The 23,254-nt window shown below is 34.9% G+C and overlaps 1 protein-coding gene across 2 annotated transcripts in view; it reads right to left on the bottom strand.

The window, feature by feature from the left end:
* The window catches only part of DNAJC13 (DnaJ heat shock protein family (Hsp40) member C13), a 134,065-nt gene that overhangs the window by 49,902 nt on the left and 60,909 nt on the right, over window positions 1-23,254 (bottom strand). Inside the window, exons 17-30 of one of the 2 annotated variants that reach the window (XM_021069457.1) lie at window positions 21,913-22,034; window positions 19,671-19,746; window positions 19,314-19,409; window positions 17,504-17,647; window positions 14,538-14,552; window positions 13,894-13,976; window positions 12,093-12,246; window positions 8,238-8,341; window positions 7,991-8,150; window positions 6,680-6,742; window positions 5,573-5,674; window positions 4,084-4,188; window positions 3,079-3,281; window positions 1,927-2,011 (exon numbers count right to left, since the gene is read on the bottom strand). In XM_021069457.1, coding sequence (XP_020925116.1) covers window positions 1,927-2,011; window positions 3,079-3,281; window positions 4,084-4,188; window positions 5,573-5,674; window positions 6,680-6,742; window positions 7,991-8,150; window positions 8,238-8,341; window positions 12,093-12,246; window positions 13,894-13,976; window positions 14,538-14,552; window positions 17,504-17,647; window positions 19,314-19,409; window positions 19,671-19,746; window positions 21,913-22,034 — 1,512 coding nt within the window. The remainder of the gene's footprint in view (window positions 1-1,926; window positions 2,012-3,078; window positions 3,282-4,083; window positions 4,189-5,572; window positions 5,675-6,679; window positions 6,743-7,990; window positions 8,151-8,237; window positions 8,342-12,092; window positions 12,247-13,893; window positions 13,977-14,537; window positions 14,553-17,503; window positions 17,648-19,313; window positions 19,410-19,670; window positions 19,747-21,912; window positions 22,035-23,254) is intronic. The other variant, XM_003132418.5, reaches the window with a different exon arrangement.

Raw genomic sequence — 23,254 nt, 5'->3', positions numbered from 1 at the left:
CTTTTTGTTTTTGGGGGGTGTCTTTTTAGGGCTGCACCCATGGCATATGGAGGTCCCCAGGCTAGGGGTTGAATCAGAGCTGTAGCCACTGGCCTACACCACAGCAACATCAGATCCGAGCCGCATCAGTGACCTACACCACAGCTCATGGCAACGCCGGATCCTTACTCACTGAGCAAGGCCAGGGACTGAACCTGAGTCCCCATGGATACTAGTCAGATTCATTTCCACTCAGCCATGACAGGAACTCCCTACTTCTTCCCTTTCAGTTTCCTAAGTCTTAGAAAAATGTTTGGGAGAGGTAGATTTTCTAGCACAGCCCTTTATTTACATGTTGAGAAGGACCAGAAGAGAAATGCACCATCTCACATATGCAGCCATAGAATCCTATAGGCCAGGGTGGTAGTGGGCTATAAGAAATAACCAGAATGCTCTTTCATTTAAGCCTCTAAAAATAAATGCTCATGACAGAAAAGCACACAAATGTTGAAATTCTGCTATACTTAAAAAACAGACGTTTGAGGAAAAAAATTTTTAAGTTGATAGGGCACTATCACTGTCATATTCAGAAGCCTTTTTCCTTACTGGTGACTTTCACAGGCACCTATGTGTTTGTGAATGTAATATGCTGAGTAATATACTCCTCTCCCTTTTCATACCAATGCACAACTGAGAGATACAAAAGGCGCAAGTTACTGACATGTGTTTTAAAGTCACACCATCAGTGGTTAACATAAAAAAAAAAGATTTGACAACAGAATATTCAATAGACAGGAGGAAAACATTGACCTGAAATCTCTGGGACCTGACTTAGGTCACATCTGGAGTTTATGTAGCTTAATTCCCAAAGAATAGAATAAAAAGAAAAAAGAAAGAAAAGATAACTTTAATAATATATCCTACATAATGACCACTCAGTGCTTTGGATCAGTTTGCTATCCATGAAAACATATAATAGACATGAGTCAAAAACTCTGAAGCAAGCTGAAAAGACTGCTATTTCTTTTTTTTTTTTTTTTTGTCTTTTCTAGGGCCAAACCCTTGGCATATGGAGGTTCCCAGGCTGGGGGTCTGATCAGAGCTGTAGCCGCTGGCCTACACCTCAGTCACGGCAACACAGGATCTGAGCCATGTCTGCAACCTATACCACAGCTCACAGCAATGCCAGATCCTTGACCCACTGAGCGAGGCCAGGGGTCGAACCCACAACCCCATGACTCCTAGTCAGATTCATTAACCACTAAGCCATGACGGGAACTCCAAGACAGCTATTTCTTAAGATGTAACCCACCATGTTCCATCTGTGGCCTGCTGGTATGCTTCCCAGGAGCCCTCACAACAACATTCACCACAAACATGAGTTATTACAACGCTGTGATTTTTAAGAACAAATAATAAAACTTTTCAAGTTCCCGCCATGGCTCAGCGGAAACAAATCTGACTAGTACCCATGACGACACAGGTTCGATCCCTGTCCTGACTCAGTGGGTTAAGGATCCAGCATTGCTATGAGCTGTGATGTAGGTCGCAGACACAGCTCAGATCCTGTGCTGCTGTGGCTGTGGCGTAGGTTGGTGCCTACAGTTCCAATTCAACCCCCAGCCTGGGAAGCTCCATATGCCGTGGGTGCAGCCCCAAAAAGTGGCCCCCCGCAAAAAAAACCCCAAAAACCTTTCAAGAATAATTCTCAAGCCTGGATGCTTCCCATTTTTAGGCTCTTGGCTACCCAACCTTCCACAGTATATTGAGAATATCAACTCAATCAGGAGTAAGTGAAGTAAGTATAATTCAGGGTTTAGGTTTTTTGAAAATGAGTTACACTACAATTAAAAAAAAAAAAAAAAAAAAGACCGGGGCTCACAATAAAATTAGGGGAAAATGATTCTTAAAACAGTATTCCTCTTTTATAACATAAAAATAACTTACCTGAATAATATGGGGAAGGCAAGCATTGTCTGACAGCAGCCTTTTCACTCTGGGTAAAGGGCGAATGATGGCATTATCTTGATCCCTAGAAAATATTTTCCATGATCAAAATTTAATATATTTAAATTTGTATGTTCAGAGCATATGACATTCTACTAGGCATGAAGCATATTACCTTACTTTTTTGTTAATGAAGACTAAGCTCTCATACAGCTGGGAACATGATTAGGTATTTTGGTTTAAATCTATTTGGCTGCTTAATATGACTTCATTTCCTTCCATAAGATTTCCTTGAAAAACAGTACCCTAGAAGAGCCAGAGACTCTTATTTATTATTTAATTGATTAAATTTGGTGTTGTCCAACACACTGTCAGTGGATATTCCCCCCAAAGGGCATATCAAACTTTGTCAGGTAAATGTAAACCTTAATTTAACTACTCTTAGTATTTTCCAACTGTAGCCTTAATTTTAATGCTGTATTTCTTCTACACACTAATTGTATAGTTTTAAGCCTGATCTGAACTCAATGGAACTATGAAAAAGTCTCGAGTGTTGTAAAATTGGTAATTTCTCAGTAAATCCCATCACAAAATATCTTTACTACAGTAATAAAATGAGATGACGTATATTCAAATACTTTATAAAGACTGAAAAGTTCCATGCAAGGGTTATAATTACAACTATCACTAGACAGATAACAAAGTCTCACCTTCATTAGTGAAGTGAGGAAAGATGGGGGCTTAGACTCATGTTCCTAAACCAGACAGAGCAGGAGGAGGCACTAGGTACTCATACCTGTCTATGAACTACAATGTGTTTATTTCAAAATGTTCATGCCTGATTCATATGAATATGACAACAGTTATTATTGCTAGATTGCAGCTAGTAAGCCTCAATTCTGTAATATTAAGTTTCCCAGAGATAGTTGCTTTTCAGACAACTTTATCAATAGAGTTTGCAAATGACTTCTTTGTTATCTTATTTCAAAAAGCTCCAAAATTCAAAGCAGCACTCCCCCAAGGCCATAAATGAAAGACTTTTGCTGTAAGTCACCAGAGCAATCCCATGCCTTAGCAAGCACCCATATAAATGGGGAGAACAAAATGTTTTACAGTCCCTGTTAATCATGGAAATGGTCAATTACATTTTACCTGCTTGGAAAATATCCACACATTGTGATCAACATGTTCAATATAAGGGTAGCAAGGTCAGTTTCATTTAGCACAGCCTGTCCACTGGCTAACAGACACCATTTAAGCTGGGGTATTGCCTGAAGGGGTCGCCATCCATCCATGCCTTGAGCCCAGCATCTGGTTTTTGCATTTAACATTCCTTTGGTCCACAATTCTTGCATCTAAATGAATGGAAACCATCATTACTACAAACAAAACAAAATGTTCTGCTAATATTTTCTATTTTATAGTAAATATGCAAATTCACTATTAGAAAACAACAAACTTCTGTTGACAAGCCTTCAGGAACTCAAATTTGGCTACAAATTTAAGAAAATAACCATTTTAGCTGGCCAAACTTCAAAGCAAAATGAACACTAAAATGAATAAAAACAGTAGGCAGAGTATAAAGCAAAATGAACACTAAAAAGAATAAAAACAGTAGGCAGAGTATAAAATTAAATTAAATATAAGCAGAAGGCTTGATCTTCTATAAAACTATCTTTGACTAAATTGCAACTAAGCCTAGGAACTTAAGGACGGGAGGGCGGGATCAAACATCAGCTGATGTTGAGATGGAAGATGCCTGTGGAATGTATAGGCAATTTGCAATGAATTTCAGACTGCATATTAAAACACCTGTTCATCAAGAAGCTTTATGGCTTGACACAATTATTAACATAGCAAATGTTACAGAAAATTCATTAAAAACATGAGAGCTACCCTCCCTAACAACAGCCTTTAAACAATAAGGTTTGAAGACATGATATTGTGTGTGTGTGTATGCATGTACACACATGCGTGCACACCTAGAAATGCAAGCTATCTAAATCATTCATGCAGAAATGGAATGGCAGTCCCTGGAGCTGATGACAGTAAATCAAATCATAGTTTAAAAATATTCCACATCTCTATATGTGCTAAGCAAGAGTACACAAGAAAGGCTAAAAAGACTTCGACAAAAAGTTTCTCTAAGACACAAACCTCATGAAATCCATATGGGCCACTCCTCTCTTTGTCTGCATTGCCAAAGTACCATTCTTTTTCACTCTCTCTTTTCATATCTGGAGCAGCTTCAATTACATTGCTCTAGGTTTTAAAAAAATTTAGTTATTTTCCAAGGCAAAAATAATCTAAGGAGCCAAATATCATAAAAAGTTACACAGTACTAATTTCTCAAGTTTATATTTCTTTAGAAATCCATCTAAAATTCTAAGTGACCTCATTGCAAGAGTTATGGATTATGCGCCTAACCTAATAGGCCAAAACTGCTATTTCTTTATTATGCATATGAAGTAAAGTTTCCTAAATTTACTTGACAACATAAGCTAAATTCTAAGATAACTATATTCCTGATGATAATTAAAAATTCTCAAGACACTAAAATTTTAGCAGCAAAAAAACTGGAAATAGTTACATAATTAAACATATACCATTAACCTAAACCCCAATGCTCAAAATACTAAAGTTCTTTTGAGTGGGAAAAAACTAACTCCAACTAAACGTTTCAATAAACACCTGATGCTAATAATCGGGTCATATAATTTTAATATCTATGTTCATGAGACTCTAGGATAGAATTTTTAAGTAGTTAGTATATTTTATTAAAACTTGATTTTAAATACCCTCAATTACTATCAGCTTTCAGTTAGATTCATATAGAGAGGTACAGGAAAGTGATTAAAAGCATAGACTTCTGGATTCTAACTATGGCTCTGTCCTTTACTGGGTGACCTTGGACAACATAATTAGCCTCTCTGTCCCTTACTTTCCTCATTTGTAAAATGGGAGGGCTACTGAGGGATTTAAAGAGCTAATATGTTATGTATACCAGAACAGTACCTGGTACACTGTAATATGATACAAGCATTATAATTACTATTATTTATACCTAATAGAAAATGCCATTATCTTAATATATATACAGCACGTTTGCTCACAATTTTCAGCCAAAACATGACATCTCCTCAAACAAGGAGATTAACCAAAAATATAATACTAAACCAAAACTACCACCAATGAACTTAGTACAGGTATCAGAAGAGGCCTTTCCAATAGAGACTTGCAGCTCTGCTCTCTTACTGGCTGGTTTCAGTAAGGCTCCCAAATTCCTCAAGGCAAAGTATAGTCTCAATGGCTGTCAATCCTGAAAATTCTAGTTATATAACTGATAGATTCAGTTTAAAGCCTAAAGGACATATTGCCTCAAATTAAGCCACATTAGAGATGCAGTTACTTCATAAAAGTTAAAAGAGACATCAGAAAAATAAAACTGATCATCACTGCCCATTTTAGTTATTTCACTTTTTGTGTGTGTGACTTAACCTCCCAAGCATTATTACTATCATAATTATTGGCGAAATACATTCATGGCCACACATACTGACGTATTTTCAGATTTGTATGATTCATTTGATCCTAAATTCATACTCAAAGAAAGTTAAGCTGGTAAAATCTAGATAAGCATACATACTTGCAGGGGTACTGTAGCTCGGCTTACATGCAGATGTGCAAGGGTAAGCAAGTCTACAAGGATTCTAATTCCATTTGAATCCATGAGGTCCTTAACATTTTTCTGTTGGACAAAAACATATTTACATAATTTAAAATATTTCCCTCCAATAGATATTACTACCTAAAAGTCTCTCAAAGAATAGAATATTTGGAATCTCTTTGGAAAAACTGACACAGGATTTTGTGTTCAAGTAGCACAAATTTAGATAAAGATTAAATGGGCAAAACTATATTACAGAGATCACATAATAAATTTTTACTTAAATATGTTCTGAGCAAAACAAAATAAAATAAACAAATTAAGGCCTGACAGGAATATTATATGTCAAAAGTTGCTGCCCCCCCAAAAAAACAAAAACAAAAAACCCTGGCAGGAAATAACACCCAAGATAAACTCTCTGGTTCTCCAATTATCCTGCATTTTCCAACATCATTTTGTTAATTAAAGATTACTTATACCTGATTATATTAAAAACATTTTTTTTTTTTTTTTTGATTTTTAGGATATGGAAGTTTCCACACTAGGGGTTGAACTGCAGCTGCATGCCACAACCTGTGTCACAGCCACGGCAATCCAGGATCCGAGCCGTGTCTGCGACCCACACCACAGCTCACAGCAATGCCGGGTCTTTAACCTACTGTGTAAGGCCAGGGATCGAACCCACAACCTCATGGATACTAGTTGGGTCCGAAACCTGCTGAGCCACAACAGGAACTTCCTAAAAAAACTTTTTAATGTTCCAGTTTGTTTTTGTAAACAAGAGAAAAACTAGTAATTCTTAGAAGTTAGATGATAATTTAAATTAAATTTCCTAGGACTTATAAATTTTACTTCATTTAAAAACATGTGCCTTATTTACTAAAAGAGAATAAGATTAAGCAAGTCAGTGTTGGTTTCAAAAATGAGTATTTGGCAAAAACTTTTCCTTTCAAGAGCTGAGAGCACACAGAACTTCCTGATCTAAAATAAGACAAGAATTAATGCCAACTGTAATCATTTATCTTCATCGCATATGCATGTGACTTAACTTGGCAATATTATTCATATTTATGCAAAATACTGTACCTTGTTAAGGATCAACTTGTTAAGGAAGAGGATCAACCTATCTCGTTCAAGTTTATCTGTGCACTATTGAAATAAATGAGAATTTAGTCAGAAGTGAATAGAAACACAAATTAAGACATTTACTATCACTGGACAAAGTCAATCAACAGCCAAAAAGAAATAATATCTTTTAAACAAAGAAAATCAGAAGACTGTTAATTATTACAATTCCTCAATGTCTTACATTCTTTGTAATTTTATATAACTTGCATAACATAAACAGATTAACATACAGCTTTAAGAATGTATATAAAAACTGAAGTAAATCAAAGAATTGCCCAAATGATACTCCTATGTTAAATAAAAATTCTAAAGGATTAGTGATTTTTCACATATAAATCACATTATCATGAACACAAAAGAGAAGGATCAATGCATCTACCTAAAATATAAATGCTATGCTACAACTCCTTAGGTTCACTGGAGTAAGAATTATTAGAATTTAATCGTGTAATCTGGTCTAACAGCAAAAAAATCAGGATTTTCATTTCGTTATTTCCTGAGTATGTTTTGTAAACTTATTCAGAAAGTTCAGTTTATTCAGATGTTCACAGTTCACATCAGTTTTCTAATTCATAAACCATGACTGACAAGTAAGGCAATTAAAGCAAGCACTGGTGACCGTTTTAAAAATTGATGCAATGACTCAAAGGCAATTCACTGAAATTTAAACTGTTAAATATAGGAGGAATGTAAACACAAATGAAAAAATAAAGTATATATAATGTAACAGGTAACACAAGTTTTGAACTGTGTAACGGATGAACTGATCAGTTTCTTTCTTCACCCTGATCAAGTGTTAAATGAAAAAAATTTCTAAAATTGAAAAAAAAAACTGTGTGCTATTTTTTGTTTCTTCATCATTGTAGTTCTAAAATTTTTACTATTTTCACACTTTGAAGTTTTTAGTATGCTAGCATCATTTAAGATTTTTCCAAAACGGAAAATCAAAAGTATGTACAACTCTAAAAGTCATTAGTACTTTTACAAACCTGTCCAACTCACCCATACTTAAAGACTAACGAATAGGTCACTAAAGTCATTCAAAAGCAGCAACTGAAAAAAAAAAAACTGACGTGGACAAATACTTACTCATTAGTTATTTCCCTGTTTATCTACCTTATATTTAAAAGTATAATGTAAATTACAGAAAAACTCATGTGGAAAGTTATAGTAGCAATGTGATCAAACAGAACTTAAATTTCATTTTGAAAATTTAACGCATACCCAATGACATTATCAAATAGCAGTTTCTTTTAATGATACCCTTACCCGCTCTAACATCCCAATGATATATCTTGTATCTGTAAAAGGTCCTATTTCTTCATGACATCTGCCATAAACAATAGCGAGGGCTTGTAAACATAAACACTTCATGTTTACTTTTGGGGTAAGCAGAAAACGATGATAAAGCTCATTGAAAAATTCATACCTAGATTAAAAAAAAAAAGTCCATGATACAATCAGTCATGAAACTAACAGTAAAAACAAATATAACAAGATATAAAGAGTAGCTTACGATCTCTTAATTGATCCACTGTCTTCATTCTCGTCTTCCTCCAATAGTAATCTCAAGTAATAATCTCCTATTTTGATTTCCTCTGCCAAGCACTCATATTTAACCTTTATTAACAAAAGAAAAGTATATCATTTCAGTCTACAATCCTTTTTTGGCTATTTCCATATAATCACTTAAAGTCTTTTTGTTCAGAGCTTTATTCTTTTCTTCATAAGACAGCCCTGAACAAAAAAATTCACCATTTCTTAAGATATCTGGTAACTCATTATTATTAATATGACTTACTAGTTCAATTAAATGTCAGAATCATACAGCAATTTTATCAATGTAAAACTGCTAATAAAAATTGTCACAGGGAAGAAGGATCAAGATGGCAGTGGAGTAAGACTTGGAGCTCACTTTCTCCCAAAACACATCAAAAAACATATCTAAATGTAGAACGATTCACACAGACCATCTACTGAACACTGGGAGAAGAACTTAAACCTCCAAAAAGGGCAAGAAACCCTCCACATAACTGGGTAAAACAAAAGAGAAAAAGAAAGAAAGAAAGAAAGAAAATTATCATAGGAGAAGAGTTCTCATCGTGGCTCAGCAGTTAAGGAACCCGACTAGTACCCATGAGGACATGGGTTTGATCCCTGGCCTCACTCAGTAGGTTAAGGATGCAGCATTGCCGTGAACTGTAGTGTAGGTTGCAGACACGGTTCAGATCCACTGCTGCTGTGGCTGTGGTGTAGGCCGGCAGCTACAGCTCCAGTTCAACCCCTAGCCTGGGATCCCCCATATGCTGTGGGTGTGGCCCTAAAAAAAAATTGTCACAGGATTATATGATGTCCAGGAAAACTTAAGGAAGAAAATACCATAACATCATTAGGGGATAATCTGCTTCACTCCTTTCCCAGCCGGCCAATGACCAAGCAAAAAGTAAATGGACCCATGTCACCTAGTTTGCCAAACTCACACAAGGTACTTCAGGTCTTCCCTCATCTCCCAACTCCATATTATGGCATATTTTTATACAATGTTCATTCTCTGTAATAATGAACTCCAGGCTACACATTAGAGGTGGTATATGAAGGAGTAGTCCATGATCTGGAGCTGAGGCTTGTGTCAAGCAAAGATTTGCAAGCAACTGTAAAAAGGAATTCTTTGACCAGATTGTCAAAATTTTTTTTCCAAAGCTTAAAATGACTGATCTCTAAAAATATAAACTACACAAAATCAATATATATGTTTCATTTTTTCCTATAAATTCCGAGTTTCATTTCATTCAATTTCTCTTCATTAATACTATTCATTTATACATTACCATACATAGGTATATGCCATGCACCGTTCTAGTCATTAGGGATACAGCAATAAACAAATGTAAAATTTCTGTCCTCATAGAAGTAGCAGATAAAAAAAGTAAAACAGATATGATAATGGGGTGACAGTAAGTTCTATGGAGTAAAATAAAGGAGGGAAAGGGGATAGAACGAATGAATGTGTGTATACGTGTATGTGTGTGTGTGTGCGTGTGATATGAGAGAGAGACAGAGCTCTATTTTTCAATTAAGAAGGCCCGTTCAGATGATCACATTCAGTAGAAGACCTGAGGAAATGAGGCTCTCTGGAGAAATGAATATTCTAGGCAGAGAGAACAGCAAGTAGAAAGATCTTGTTTCAGGATCATGAATTTGCTGTTTTTGGGGAAGCCAGTGTGGCCAGAGCAACAGTGAAAGAATATTAGGAGATGAAATCAAAGAAACAACACTTGCTTGGGTTTAGGGGGTACAGATCTTGTCTTAGAAGTGATTTTAAAGACCCAGGCTTTTACTAAGTGAGGTGGAGAGCAAGAGAAGCACCAAAAGCCTTTGAGCAGAGAAGTAACAAGATCTACTTATATTATAACAAGATCACATTGCTACTAAATTGATAACAGATTAGAGAGGCAAGGGTGGAAGCAGGGATACTGGCACAATCCCACAGAGAGAAGAGGGCAGGGTTCTGGGTAAATCTTGGATAGGATTTCATTGAATAGGATTGTTGAGAAATTGAATTTGGGGCATAAGACAAAAGATGATTTCAAGGGCTTTTTTTGTTTTCTTTTTCGGGCCACACCTGCAGCATGTGGAAGTTCCCAGGCTAGGGGTCAATCGGAGTTAGAACTGCTGGCCTACTCCACAGCCACGCCAGATCTGAGCCTACACCACAGCTCACAGCAATAACAGATCGTTAACCCACTGAGGCAGGCCAGGGATCGAATGAGTATCCTCATGTATATTAGTCAGGTTAATTTCTGCTGTGACACAAGAACTCCCAATTTCAAGGGTTTTGACTAGAAAATAAGGAGTAGTCATTATCTAAGATCAGAAAAACTTCAAGTGAAGTAGGTTTTGGGGAAGAATCAGGGCACAGTTTCAGAGCTAAGTCAGATATCCAACTTACAGGATAAAAGCATGTAGTCTAGGAAAGGAGGTTAAATTCTGGAAGCCACCAGCAAATAAAAAACATTTAAAGCCATGAGAATGGATGAGATCACTGAGGCAATAAATATAAATGAAAAGAAGTCCATGAACTGATCTTTCAGGGCCAACCAACATATAGTAGTTGGAAAAATAAGGACAAATGAGCAAAGGTGGAGGAATAGACAGTGAAGGAGAAGGTCTAGGAGAATACAGACTCCCAAGATCAAAGTAAAGTTTTTCATGGAGGAAGGAATGAGCATAAACAAATCATTAACATGTTTCAGAAACGTAGTTGGGGTAGTTGGGGAGTTCCCATCGTGGTGCAGTGGTTAACGAATCCGACTAGGAACCATGAGGTTGCGGGTTCGGTCCCTGCCCTTGCTCAGTGGGTTAATGATCCAGCGTTGCCGTGAGCTGTGGTGTAGGTTGCAGATGCGGCTCGGATCCAGCGTTGCTGTGGCTCTGGCGTAGGCCAGTGGCTACAGCTCCGATTCGACCCCTAGCCTGGGAACCTCCATATGCCGTGGGAGCTGCCCAAAGAAATAGCAAAAAGACAAAAAAAAAAAAGAAACGTAGTTGGGTTAAAGATCAAAGGTAACACAGTCATGAGCATGTTCAAATTTACAGCTGTAAATAAAAATTCAAACTAGACACAGACACAAGATTATCTTACACCAATATGTTTCTTATTCTTGCTTTGTCATTCTTCACATCAATATTAGAACAGCAAAAAAAAAAAAAAAAAAAACCAGCCATATTCAGAATCAAATTACTACAAGAAGCCAATTAAAGAAGCTATAAGAAATAAGAGGAACAGGGTATGTTTCAATAAAGAATCTAAAGGGGGAAAAAACAAAACAAGGAACAGATCTACAATGCACAGGATTAAATTTATTAAAACTCCTACATGATTCTCAGGTACAAAGCCGAGGTTCTTAACAAAATTAATTTTTCATTTGTTTCAGGCAAAGATAAAATTTTTCTAATATTTCCTTCATAAAATTAAGAACGAAAGCTAAAGATGTATGTTAAACAACTACAAATTTTAAAAAACCTCCAAAAATATTATCTGCTTTAAAAAAACTAATATATTGGAGTTTCCGTGGTGGCTCAGCAGAAACAAATCTGACTAGCATCCATAAAGGATTAAGGTTCAATCTCTGGCCTTGCTCAGTGTGTTAAGGATCTGGTGTTGCCATGAGCTGTGGTGTAGGTTGCATGAGCTGTGGTGTAGGTTGCAGACGCAGCTTGGATCTGGCATTGCTGTGGCCGTGGCATAAGCCAGCCGACAGCTACAGCTCTGATTCAACCCTTAGCCAGGAACCTCCACATACTGCAAGCACAGCTCTAAAAAGACAATAAACAAATAAATAACTTATATACTACAAAAATTAAGGTTTACCTCAAATTCATGGTGGTTCCACGAGATCACATTAGCACTACCAAGCTCTCTATCAATATAAAATGCTCTCATTTCAGATTCAAGACTATCTCTCAATTCTTCTCGTGTTTTGAAATTCCATATTAAGTTGGATCTGGCATGATCCTGACCAAACCTAGAAATATATGTAATCAGAAAACAGTGGGAAGCAATAAACATTTTTAAAAATCTATAAATATCTCTTACTACACAACTTAGAGTAAGCAATAAAACAGTAGAATTAATAAACTTTAGCAAGTACAAATAAAGACAATAAAATCTCTGTAAAGTAAAATGTAAATGGAAGAATTTTAGTCACAGGTATACAAAGTGCTCATCGTAAAATTCTTTCACCTTTTCTGTATGTTTGAAAGTTTTCACGACAAATGTTGGGGAAAAAAATGAAGCCAACCCATAAAACAAATCTGTGTGGATTTCAAAAAAAAAAAAAAAAGAAACTGGTTACTTCAACTTTAATATTTATTGCTAATATAAATTTCAGTCAGAAAAGAATTATAAATAGATATCAAATTTCAGGTTAGGAATAAGAATTTCTGGATTATTGGGTATGAAGTATCTGGGATGAGCAAGATTCTAGATTAGAACCATACAAACTACCCAAGAAAAAATACTGCTAAACTGCCAAGCTCTGATTGGCATTCTCAAAATACCTTACTTTTATTCCTGAAATTACTTAACTATTATAATATACGTGGATACATGTCTGAACTGGGGATAGATAGGCTTCACACCCATTCACTTTTAATCTGCAATCCTCCCAGAAAGTCTGATGCTTGGAGTTCTCAGGGAATTCTATGGGGGAACACAGTTGAGAATTCTAGAGGAAGGAAAACCAATGCATATTCTAGAAAACCAAGGCCATACTATACATATACTACACTTTTAAAGTACTATGGGAAGTTTCCAAAGCACACATTTTCCCTTATTAGCCAAGGTATAATTAATAGGTTAGCTTCCAGATTTGAGTACTGTGATTGATCTCCAAAAAGATTTTGAAAACTCCCGCAAGTGTTTATTTCAAAGTCCTTCTAGGTGTGTGGGAGAAGGGTATTGGGGGAATAGAGAAGCAGATGTGAAGAAGGGGTTACCATATCAGAAAGGCCAGAAAAGCACACAGAGTCAACTAACTTGGATACTCATTTCTCACAAGTCTCCTTATGTTTTCCTAATCCAACTCTCTTAAACTCTATTTCCAACAAGGCTTAAAAAAGTTATAACATGATTATTTCTAACCCATAATAAAGTGTTTTAAGGCAATCATCTCTAAACCTTAATAAAATTCTAAAAATACCTTTGGCTCTTCAGACTACCAACACTATAAAAGGTCCTAATTTTATGGAGGTATCACTAATCATACCCATATTAACAGTTACAATTCTTGGAGTTCCTGTCGTGGCGCAGCAGAAACAAATCTGACTAGGAGCCATGAGGTTGTGGGTTCGATCCCTGGCCTCGCTCAGTGGGTCAAGGATCCGGCATTGCTGTGAGCTGTGGTGTAGGTCGCAGACTTGGCTCGGATCTGGAGTTGCTGTGGCTCTAGTGTAGGCCAGCAGCTACAGCTCCGATTAGACCCTTAGCCTGGGAACCTCCATGTGCCGCGAGCGCGGCTCTAAAAAAAAAAAAAAAAGTTACAATTTTTGACCCTAATAACACAAAAATACTCATAGCATAAAGTACTAGATCTAGGCAAAAACAAAACTTTCATGATTTTCTAAATGGCAATGCCAAATTTAATTAACTGGAAAAGAGGCCTAAAGTTTACCTGTAATAGAAGAGATCCCAGTTTGCTTCTATTTTTATTCTTTGTCTTCTCTTTCGAAGAACTACTGGCTTTTGATTTATATTCTGGAAAAGAAAAAAAATTCCTCATGTTCAATCTGGGGTTACCAAATAAGCTCAGTTGGAATATTATCATTTTGTAAGTGATGACGAACATTTCCTTCATCAAATTTTGTCAAAGACAAAATTAAAAACAAAATCTATAAAATATGAATACAGAATATTAGATTATATCACCATATTTTGTCAGTGTATACATTTCTGTAGTATTGCTGAAACATTTTTCATGTAGCCTAAAGTTACCGTTTCAACCCCAAATTTTGTTAAAATTTACAGTGAAGACTAATAAAATTATGACAGTTAAACAGGTGACTCGTTTTAAACATTTACATGCAGTTAATATAAAAATCACAGCAAAACAATAAAATGCAAAAGATTACAGGTTATTAAACTGCCACCAAAGCCACAGGAGCAAGTATAAATTAAAACAGCTAATGGCAAGAAATAAGTATCTACATTCAGACACATGTGAAGTTAAGACTTTATTAAACAAAGAATATCAAAGACAACTCCACATGCCAGGCAGTTTAATGCATTTCACACATGTAGCAGGGACTTAAAACTCACCATATTGTTTCTGTCCTGAATTTAATTGTAAAAAAGGAAAAAATAAAAAAATTTAAATGAAATAAAAATAAGAAAGTGAGCCTATATCTGCTAAGCTATCTCTATTATACAAATTACACAAGGATGTCATCAGTATAAATCATCTTTATTGTAAGAAAGAAAAAGGCCCACCTGATTCTCTAGGTCTATGACTCAAATTTTAGGCAGTCATAAACCCATTGAGAATTCAAAGAAAGCTATGGCCCTATTTCAAAGAAAGACACAAACATAAGGTTTACAACTGGAAAGGAAGATTTCAAAGATTTGGAAATGCAGGAAAGGTTAAGAATCTTTCCTCCATGCAAAACCTAGATATTTCAGTGACAAAAATTCTTATCTTCAATGTGACAAAAGCAAAAAGTAGCAAGTTGTACAGATTAAAACATAAAAGTCTGAAACTTCATTAAAGAAGTGGCAAATCATATAAAATAAAGAAAACAGACTAGATACCACAGAAAGACTAAGATAAAATGAATAGTAATTTTTAAAAAGTAAATGTTGTTTGAAATATAAAACATTAATTAAGGAAATATTTCCCACTATTTTAGTTCTGTACACACCATGAAAACTAAGGTTAGGTGACTTAAAGCATATGAACAGTTCAAAATTTCAGTTTTAATTATAAACCTTTCCTTAAAACCTCTAAGTAGTGCTTCATCAATTTCCCTTGCCCTCAGGACAAAAAGCTAGGAGTCTAGAGTAATGAAAATGTAAACACTATACAGAAAAAGGACAACCAGCTCTCCATAAACTAAGCTAAAACTGACTTAGAGACTTAGGCTAAAAGTCCTAACTGGCTAAAAAAAAATCCCTAAACTGAAAATAACATAAATAAGAAAAAAGCAATTTTATACATTAGCCAAAGGTTATTATTAATCTAACACAAAACATAAACTACAAACGGCTCTGACTTCATAAACATTCTGATTATACAAAAAGTGCAGTTCAAGACTAAACAGTTAACATGGACAATGGTTAATTTTCAGATTTTAGCTAAAGCACAAATTCATTAATGAGATATTCTGGTGTTAATATTTCTATGAAAAAAATAGTCACAAAGATTATTAAGTTTCATAAAGAAATTAATGTTAAAAACAGTAGCCTGGGGGAGTTCCCGTTGTGGCGCAGCAGAAATGAATCCAACAAGTATCCATGAGGATGTGGGTTCAATCCCTGGCCTTAATCAGTTGGTGGGGGATCCGGTGTAGGTCGCAGACGCAGCTCAGATTCAGAGTTAATGTGGCATATGCTGGGAGCTGTAGCTCTGATTTGTCCCCTAGCCTGGGAACTTCCATATGCTGTGGGTGTGGCCCTAAAAAGGAAAAAACAAAAAACAGTGCCCTGGAAGAAATAATTCATTTGCCATCAAAATAATTTATTGACCAGCAAATCTGTCCGGTGTCATTACTTGCTCAACACTTTAAAGGACACCCTATGTAAATGAAACCAACAGACCAATAAAACATTATTGATATTAAAAATACATTCTTTTCCCTCTGAATTGTTGTCTTTAAATAAAAGATGTTTATCCACATTTCTAGCTAGAATAACTTTGTGTTCAAGCTTATGCTGGATGTTATATATGAAATCTGATGCTAAAAACTTATTTTTAGTATAATTATCCGACAGCTTGAAACAACTGTTTTTTTTTTTTTTTTTTTTTTTTGGTCTTTTAGGACCGCACCCATGGCACATGGAGGTTCCCAGGCTAGGAATAGAATTGAACTCCAACAACTGATATTTTAAAAATGGATTTGACTACCTGAAGCCAGGAGCTTGTAATTTTAATAACTGTGAAAATCATTCATCTCTGTAGATTTTCAATTTTCAAATATTATAGCTATACTATCATGACTAGACATGTATATAGTGCTTTTATTATTATCTTGTTTGTACATCAAAGCAACCCTATGGGATAGAAAAGGGAGGTACTGTTATTCCGATTTTATGAGAGCAAAGTAAAATTCTGAAAACTGGTAACTTGCCATACAGGTTAATAAGTGATGGAATCAGACTTGGTGAAGGTTAACCAACTCAAAGTTCAGTATCCTCTTTATTATCCCATACATTCAAAAGCCTGTCTCATGATTCTTCATGAGGTGAATGCCACTCATACAAATTAGCATTAACCCATCATGTTCAAGTTCTAAAGAACCGAATTTTGGTCTTAATTTCATAGAGACACACAAGACAATAGTATTTGTTCTGTTGTACCTGATACTTTATGTTTAGATATTCTGTTAATTCATTAGAAACCTGTTTGTTTTAGAAAGATACTTATATTGCTTTCCTTGAATAAGAAAACAGCTACCATAAATAGATAAAGGGAAATAATTTAAGTGTAGTCAACAGAAACTGTGAGACCAAGTCACCTTTTACTTGAAACCTTACATCAGTCTTAACCAGTGTACACTCTATCCCAGATAGAAGAATGAACATTACGTGATTAGGTTCTACAGCACATACTACCTGCTGAAAATTGACTCAAACTGTTTTAGATCTGACACTGACCTGAGAAGTAATACTGAAAAATATAAGTACATACAGTAAATATAATTGAACGACGTGAATTTTATTTTTCAAAATACTTGTCTGGCTAGCTCTCAATAAAAAGAAGGGCAACTTTATTTTTATAGCTACAAAACAAAGTTTAGAAAAGAATGAACTAGATACATGTGAATTTAAAAGTATGCAAACTTAAAGCTATGAAGGAAAAATTAAGAATGGAAATTTTATTAAATAAAATCCAAATCACTGATTCATAAAACTATAAATTAAGAAAAATTTATATAAAAATATAGTCAGAATTAGGTGACATTTCTTTAGTTCAGTCAAAAGTATCAGTCTATCATCTTTGTGAACAACAACTGAAGTAAATCTAGGACATATAGATGTGCTACCAGTGTGGAAGAAGGCTTTATTTTTACCTCTTTTTGTGCAATTCCCATTCTGTCTCTCCAGTGCATTAACACGAGATCCACTTTTTCTTTGGCAAATTTTTCAACTTCTTTAGCAGCTTTTCCAGCTAGTCTTTGCCACTCTGGAACTTTATTAAATTTTCCATACTGATCCTAAAAAATAACAGTGAATTCCATTAGAATCCTATTTGTGAATTTATTTTAAAAATCTAAGTAAAGCTGAATCACCCTATTATATATGATTAAATAAATACTGAATGTTAGGGCTCAGTGAAAAAACAAGGTGAAAATTTCTACAATAAATTAGACTTTTTGTCTAAGAAATCTTAACTTTCCTACCTAGTTTTCAAGAAGAGTCCTTTTAGAGGGATGACAAGATATAAGTGGGTACAAGCAGAGAAATCAGATGAAGACAAGAAAAGAACCCATAGAAGACAATATTATAACAGCATATCTTGAAAGATGTTAAGTAATTTTCTCAAAGATAGCCCATCAATGACTAATATAGTTTTGTAAAGAAAAAAACCACTGGAGTTCTCTGGAGGCACAGCAGGTTAAGGATCTAGCACTGTCACTGCTATGGCATGCCAGGGAACTTCCGCATGCTGTAGGGCACAGCAAAAAGAAAAAAAAGAGCCCTACTCAAGTTAATTTATTTTAGTGTTGGCCCCTTCTACCGACATGTCTCAAAGCACATTTTATGTGTAAAATATGACTTTTTACATATGAAATTAAAAAAAAAATTTTTAATTTTCTGGAGTTCCCATCGTGGCTCAGTGGTTAACGAATCTGACTAGGGACCATGAGGTTGTGGGTTCGATCCCTGGCCTTCCTCAGTGGTTAAGGATCTGGCACTGCCGTGAGCTGTAGTGTAGGTTGCAAATGCAGCTCAGATCTGTGGTTGGTGTGGCTGTGGCGTAGGCCAACAGTTTCAGCTCTCATTGGACCCTAGCCTGGGAACCTCCATATGCCACGGATGCAGCCCTAGAAAAAGACAAAAAAAAAAAAAAAAAAAAAAAAAAAAATTAAAATTAAAATTAAATAAAAAAATAAAAATCCATACCAATATGCTGAGTTAAGAGGAAAAAACATACAAGATTATCACTATTCATAAAATTAGATTGTGGTGGAGTTTCCACTGTGGTGCAGTGGGTTAAGAATCCAACTGCCATGGCTCCAGTCACTGCAGAGGTGCAGGTTCAATCCCCAGCCCAGCGCAATGGGTTAAAGGATCTGGTGTTGCCACAGCTGTGGTTGCAGCTGTAACTGAGATTCAACCCCTGGCCCAGAATCTTCCATATGCCACGGGTGCAGCATTAACAAAAAATTGATTGTGGTGATAACTACAACTCTGTAAATATATAAAGATTATTGAACTATACACTAAAAATAGTTACAATTTTGCGAATGTAAATTTTACCTCAATAAAGCTGTTAATAATTATTTTATTTTACTTATTTTTTCTTTTTAGGGTCACACCTGCGGCATATGGAAGTTCCCAGGCTAGGGACTGAATGAGAGCTACAGCTGAGGCATATGCTCAGCCATAGCAACACCAGAACTGAGTGGCATCTGTGACCTATGCTACAGCTTGAGGCAACACCAAATCCCTAACCCACTGAGCAAGGCCAAGGAGCAAACCTGAATTCTCACAGAGACAACATCAGGTCCTTAACCTACTGAGGTACAGCAGGAACTCCAATAATAACAATTTTTTAAAAGAACGCTACTATTTAATGTAGTGAATTCTTGGTTTAGTGTGTTTCAGGAAAAAAGTACTCTTTCATACTGAAAAGATAATTAGAACAGCCATATTTACCATTGCTATCTTCACATTATCTCTAACATGCATACGATCAGCATCCTTTTCAGGAACTGGATCTGAACTGTCCAAGTATGCCAGCAAGCCTGGCGGCTAAAAACAAACAAACAAAAGATACAAAATCAATTTCCCAAACAACTGCACACACATACAAAATATCTAGCCTTCAAAACTTAAATTAATACTATGATTTAGCTATTGAGGGTAGCATTTATTATATGACAACTCCTTTGATAAGTATCTTTTATATTAAAAACAGATAAATTAAAAAACCCTTAACAGTATAAACAATTCATTAATGAAATTTTATTGAGCAAGAATATATAATTTTTTCCAGTTATTCAACTGACTTACCAAAATTCGTTTTAACAAGTTTGTCGCAGTTGCATTATCAGCTGTCCAGAGTCCCACTAAATGTCTACTTAGCTGTCTGAAAAAAGCAGACGTTGAGAAAGGTTTGCTGCTTTATCTCAGCTAGAACAGAAGGGAATTTTTAAGAACAAAATATCATATAAGAAATAAGACTACAGTAAAAAAAATCATTTTGATGTTAAATATTAAAAATAGTATTTTAATTTGGAGAGATATGAGATAGTAGTTCAAATATTGCTAATGTTTTAATATTTTCTCCAAATTAAAATACTTCCTTGATGAATAATTAATTTTCAATAAACCTGAGCATAAAGATATAAGTTCTTACCATATTTAAAGACACGGAAATAATCAGATTTGAGAGTATAATTAGTTTGTATAAAAATCATGCTATAGTGATCATAGCATTCTGGCATTCTTTGGAATTACAAACATGAGCAAAAGTCAATTATGTTCTAATATATCCTTTATGGCAAAGTCAGAGATAGAAAATATTTTCAGTTTTGGAATTTGAACAAAGGTTTAAAGCACTAAAAACAAGTTAATCTAATCTATTCCCACTTTTGAGCTAAAAGCATTCTTTAGTTCTAAGTGGAAATCTAAGATTTGTGTTGAATCTATCTATGACTTAATCACTTATTAATCTTAATCCTCATGATGACATCTGTCACCTAGACTGGAAACTCCTCACAAACAAGGAATATATTTTATTCACCACCATTCTGTGTTTTGGTAGGGATTCAACTGCCATTTACAATAAGAATGGGCATGAAACCTGTGAGGGAAATAACCAAATAACCACTTACAGGCATACATGTTTACATATGTGTTATAGTTCCAGAAAAAAGTTTAATAGGAAAACCCAAACTGTGCTTTGTTCTGACATCAATAATAATAATAATAAACAAACACTACTACAACTATTCACTCCTGTGCCAATTTGGAAGCTAACATATTGAAGTAATGACACTTGTAATTTCCTTCCCCAGCATTTAGTAGCTATCACCATATCAATGATTTCTAAAAAGGTTTTAATGAGGAATTAAGAGAGATGACATTTTATAGTAGCAATTTGTAAAAGATAAAGCAATGCAAATGAAAAGAGGTATTTCTATTACAATTTGATAGCTTTTCAATACTATGACCGATCACAGTAAGAAACATAACTAATTAACTATAATAAAAAGAGACACAAGATGCAACAGAAAACATGAGGGTTTAATGCAGTAAGACATCAAATAGTCTCTCTGGTAATGAAAAATGGTGTTCAGCATTGCTAATATGGAGTACACCAAAGAAATAACCTGCCTTTCATATCTTTTTGACCTCACAGGCAACAGAGAAGACTACTTTTGTGGCTAACATTTACAAGTCAAGAATGCAGATAGCTTCTTATAACAGCATAAACAGCAGAAAACTATTGGCAGGGCAGCACATTACAACATTCAATAACCAGACATAGGTGATAAAGAAATGAAGTTTACATTTTCATAAAAGTAAACATAAGTCAGCAATTTATGCTATTTAAAAAAGTCAAAAAGAACATGATTAAAAATTTTATTATATATACTTTACTAATATGAGTCATGAGCAATAATATGGTATGCTAAGGATATATGAAAGGGTTGCATGTTAGGATCATAAAGAAAGGTTTAAAAGGGCTGGAATTCATAGAGCCTGGAGATTTATGTGTTTCCTCATATTTGAAGGATTATTATAAAAAAGAAAATGATTTGGCAAAGGGAAAATGGTTTAACTACAAGATATTTAGGATAGGCTTAGGTAAGATTTTAAAGTCTTCTTTATTCTTAGAGTAATTTATTTAAAAATCAGCTGGTTGACGTTTTCACATGAGGTAATCTACATGCAAGGTGGCCAGAAGAAAACACAAGAAGAAAAGCCTAGGGGGCATGTGCTTCTAGTTCCATAAGCTACTAAGTACTCTTTTCGATTCCAGTCCCATGACTATGCGTGTAGAGTTTGATGAAAGGAAGTGGTGTTAAAAAAGCAAACACAGTTTTATATTTTCCTCCCCAGTTATGCAGGGACAGGGACAATGATCATCTGAGTATAATCCTTCTATGAAGAAAGGAAAAGAACTAGATGAATCAAAATAAAACGAAACATTTGTGTAACCCAAACAACATTATTCAGTTTGTTTTATATAAATCTGAATCCATTCTGTAAACAGCAAGTTAAGTATAACAAATTAAATTTAACCTACCTATTTGTAAGCATCCTTTGATCTGAGCTTATTGTAAACATCGCAGTGTGTAAGTGTCGAGGTAAGGCACCTTCACTTAGTGCAAGTTCCTGCATTTTTGTCGCAATTTCTTTGTCACCTTCCTTTGGAAAAAAGGTAAAATGATCCCTAAAGCAGCAATCTAAAGCAAGCTATTCTAATTTTGTAAAACTAATTTTACATCTCTAGATAAAAATTACTCAGTATATAATAAAAATGAAAAATACAACTTTAATTATCCAAAAATAACATAGGTAAATGGTAGTCCAAGTCATTTAAAAAATATTATTTGCCTTTGGAATGAGGTTTAAATGTTCCTTATTACACTTTGCTTAATTTAGTATTAAAATCAGTTTCATTCACTCAATGAAGGAGAGAGGTGACTCAGAAAAATCAACAATTCCTACAAAAGGTATCTGCAAACTTAGCTTGCTTTCGTTATTAAAGATACATACATTTTCATGTTAAAATATGATGTGATGCTGGGGTAGTTCTTCCTATTATGATTTCACTCTGCTTATCTGGACTCACTTTGACAAAAGGGTAGGACAGATAAGACTACTAACAAAAGTAATTATAGAACTATGAATTAAGCAAGCAGTGTGATAATTAAGACAACCTGTAGAAAAGTAAAAATCCTCACAGTGTTAATGGAAAAACAGCGCAAGTATATAGTACAACAAAATATGTAGTATGTATACAAATATATACAGAGTATGGACACCTACATATACCATTTGGGCATAAATGAATACACAATATGCATACAAATACATACAAAGTATGCATATGTACATACATAATTTTGAACACAGTCTGAGAGGAAATTTGCCAAAATACTAATAGCAGTTGTCCCTGGATGGTAAAAATGCAGGTGACTTACTTGTTCCTTATAGTTTTTGTTTTTTTTTTTTTAACATCCCAATGTTTCTTAAAAGATCATATACTGCTTTCACAATCAGAAAACAACAATTTAAGACACTTTGTCAGGGTATCAGTGTAAATAAATAAAACCCTCCTTACACACATTGGCTAGTCACTGGCCATGAATCTGACACATGTGGCTTGCACTGAAGCCTAAGTTGGCATTTTGATTATACCTGGCACTCATTACGTACTTCTGAATGGCAATGTACAGGGTGGATCAAGGTCAGGAATACACTTTGGTATGGTCTCATGGTCCTGTCCTGGCTACTTTAAGCTCTGTGAGAGATGTGGTACTTACTTTGGAAGCTAATATTGCACATAGAACCCATTAGCTGGAGAGAGGAAAATTAGCTTTTAGTTGCAACATATACAACTAAAATAAAATAAAAATGCAAAT

The sequence above is a fragment of the Sus scrofa genome, chromosome 13 (assembly GCF_000003025.6).
Source record: "Sus scrofa isolate TJ Tabasco breed Duroc chromosome 13, Sscrofa11.1, whole genome shotgun sequence".
In the NCBI taxonomy this organism is placed as follows: Eukaryota; Metazoa; Chordata; class Mammalia; order Artiodactyla; family Suidae; genus Sus; species Sus scrofa.
Note: the sequence above shows the minus strand (reverse complement) of the source record. Positions and strands in the feature narration are given on the sequence as shown.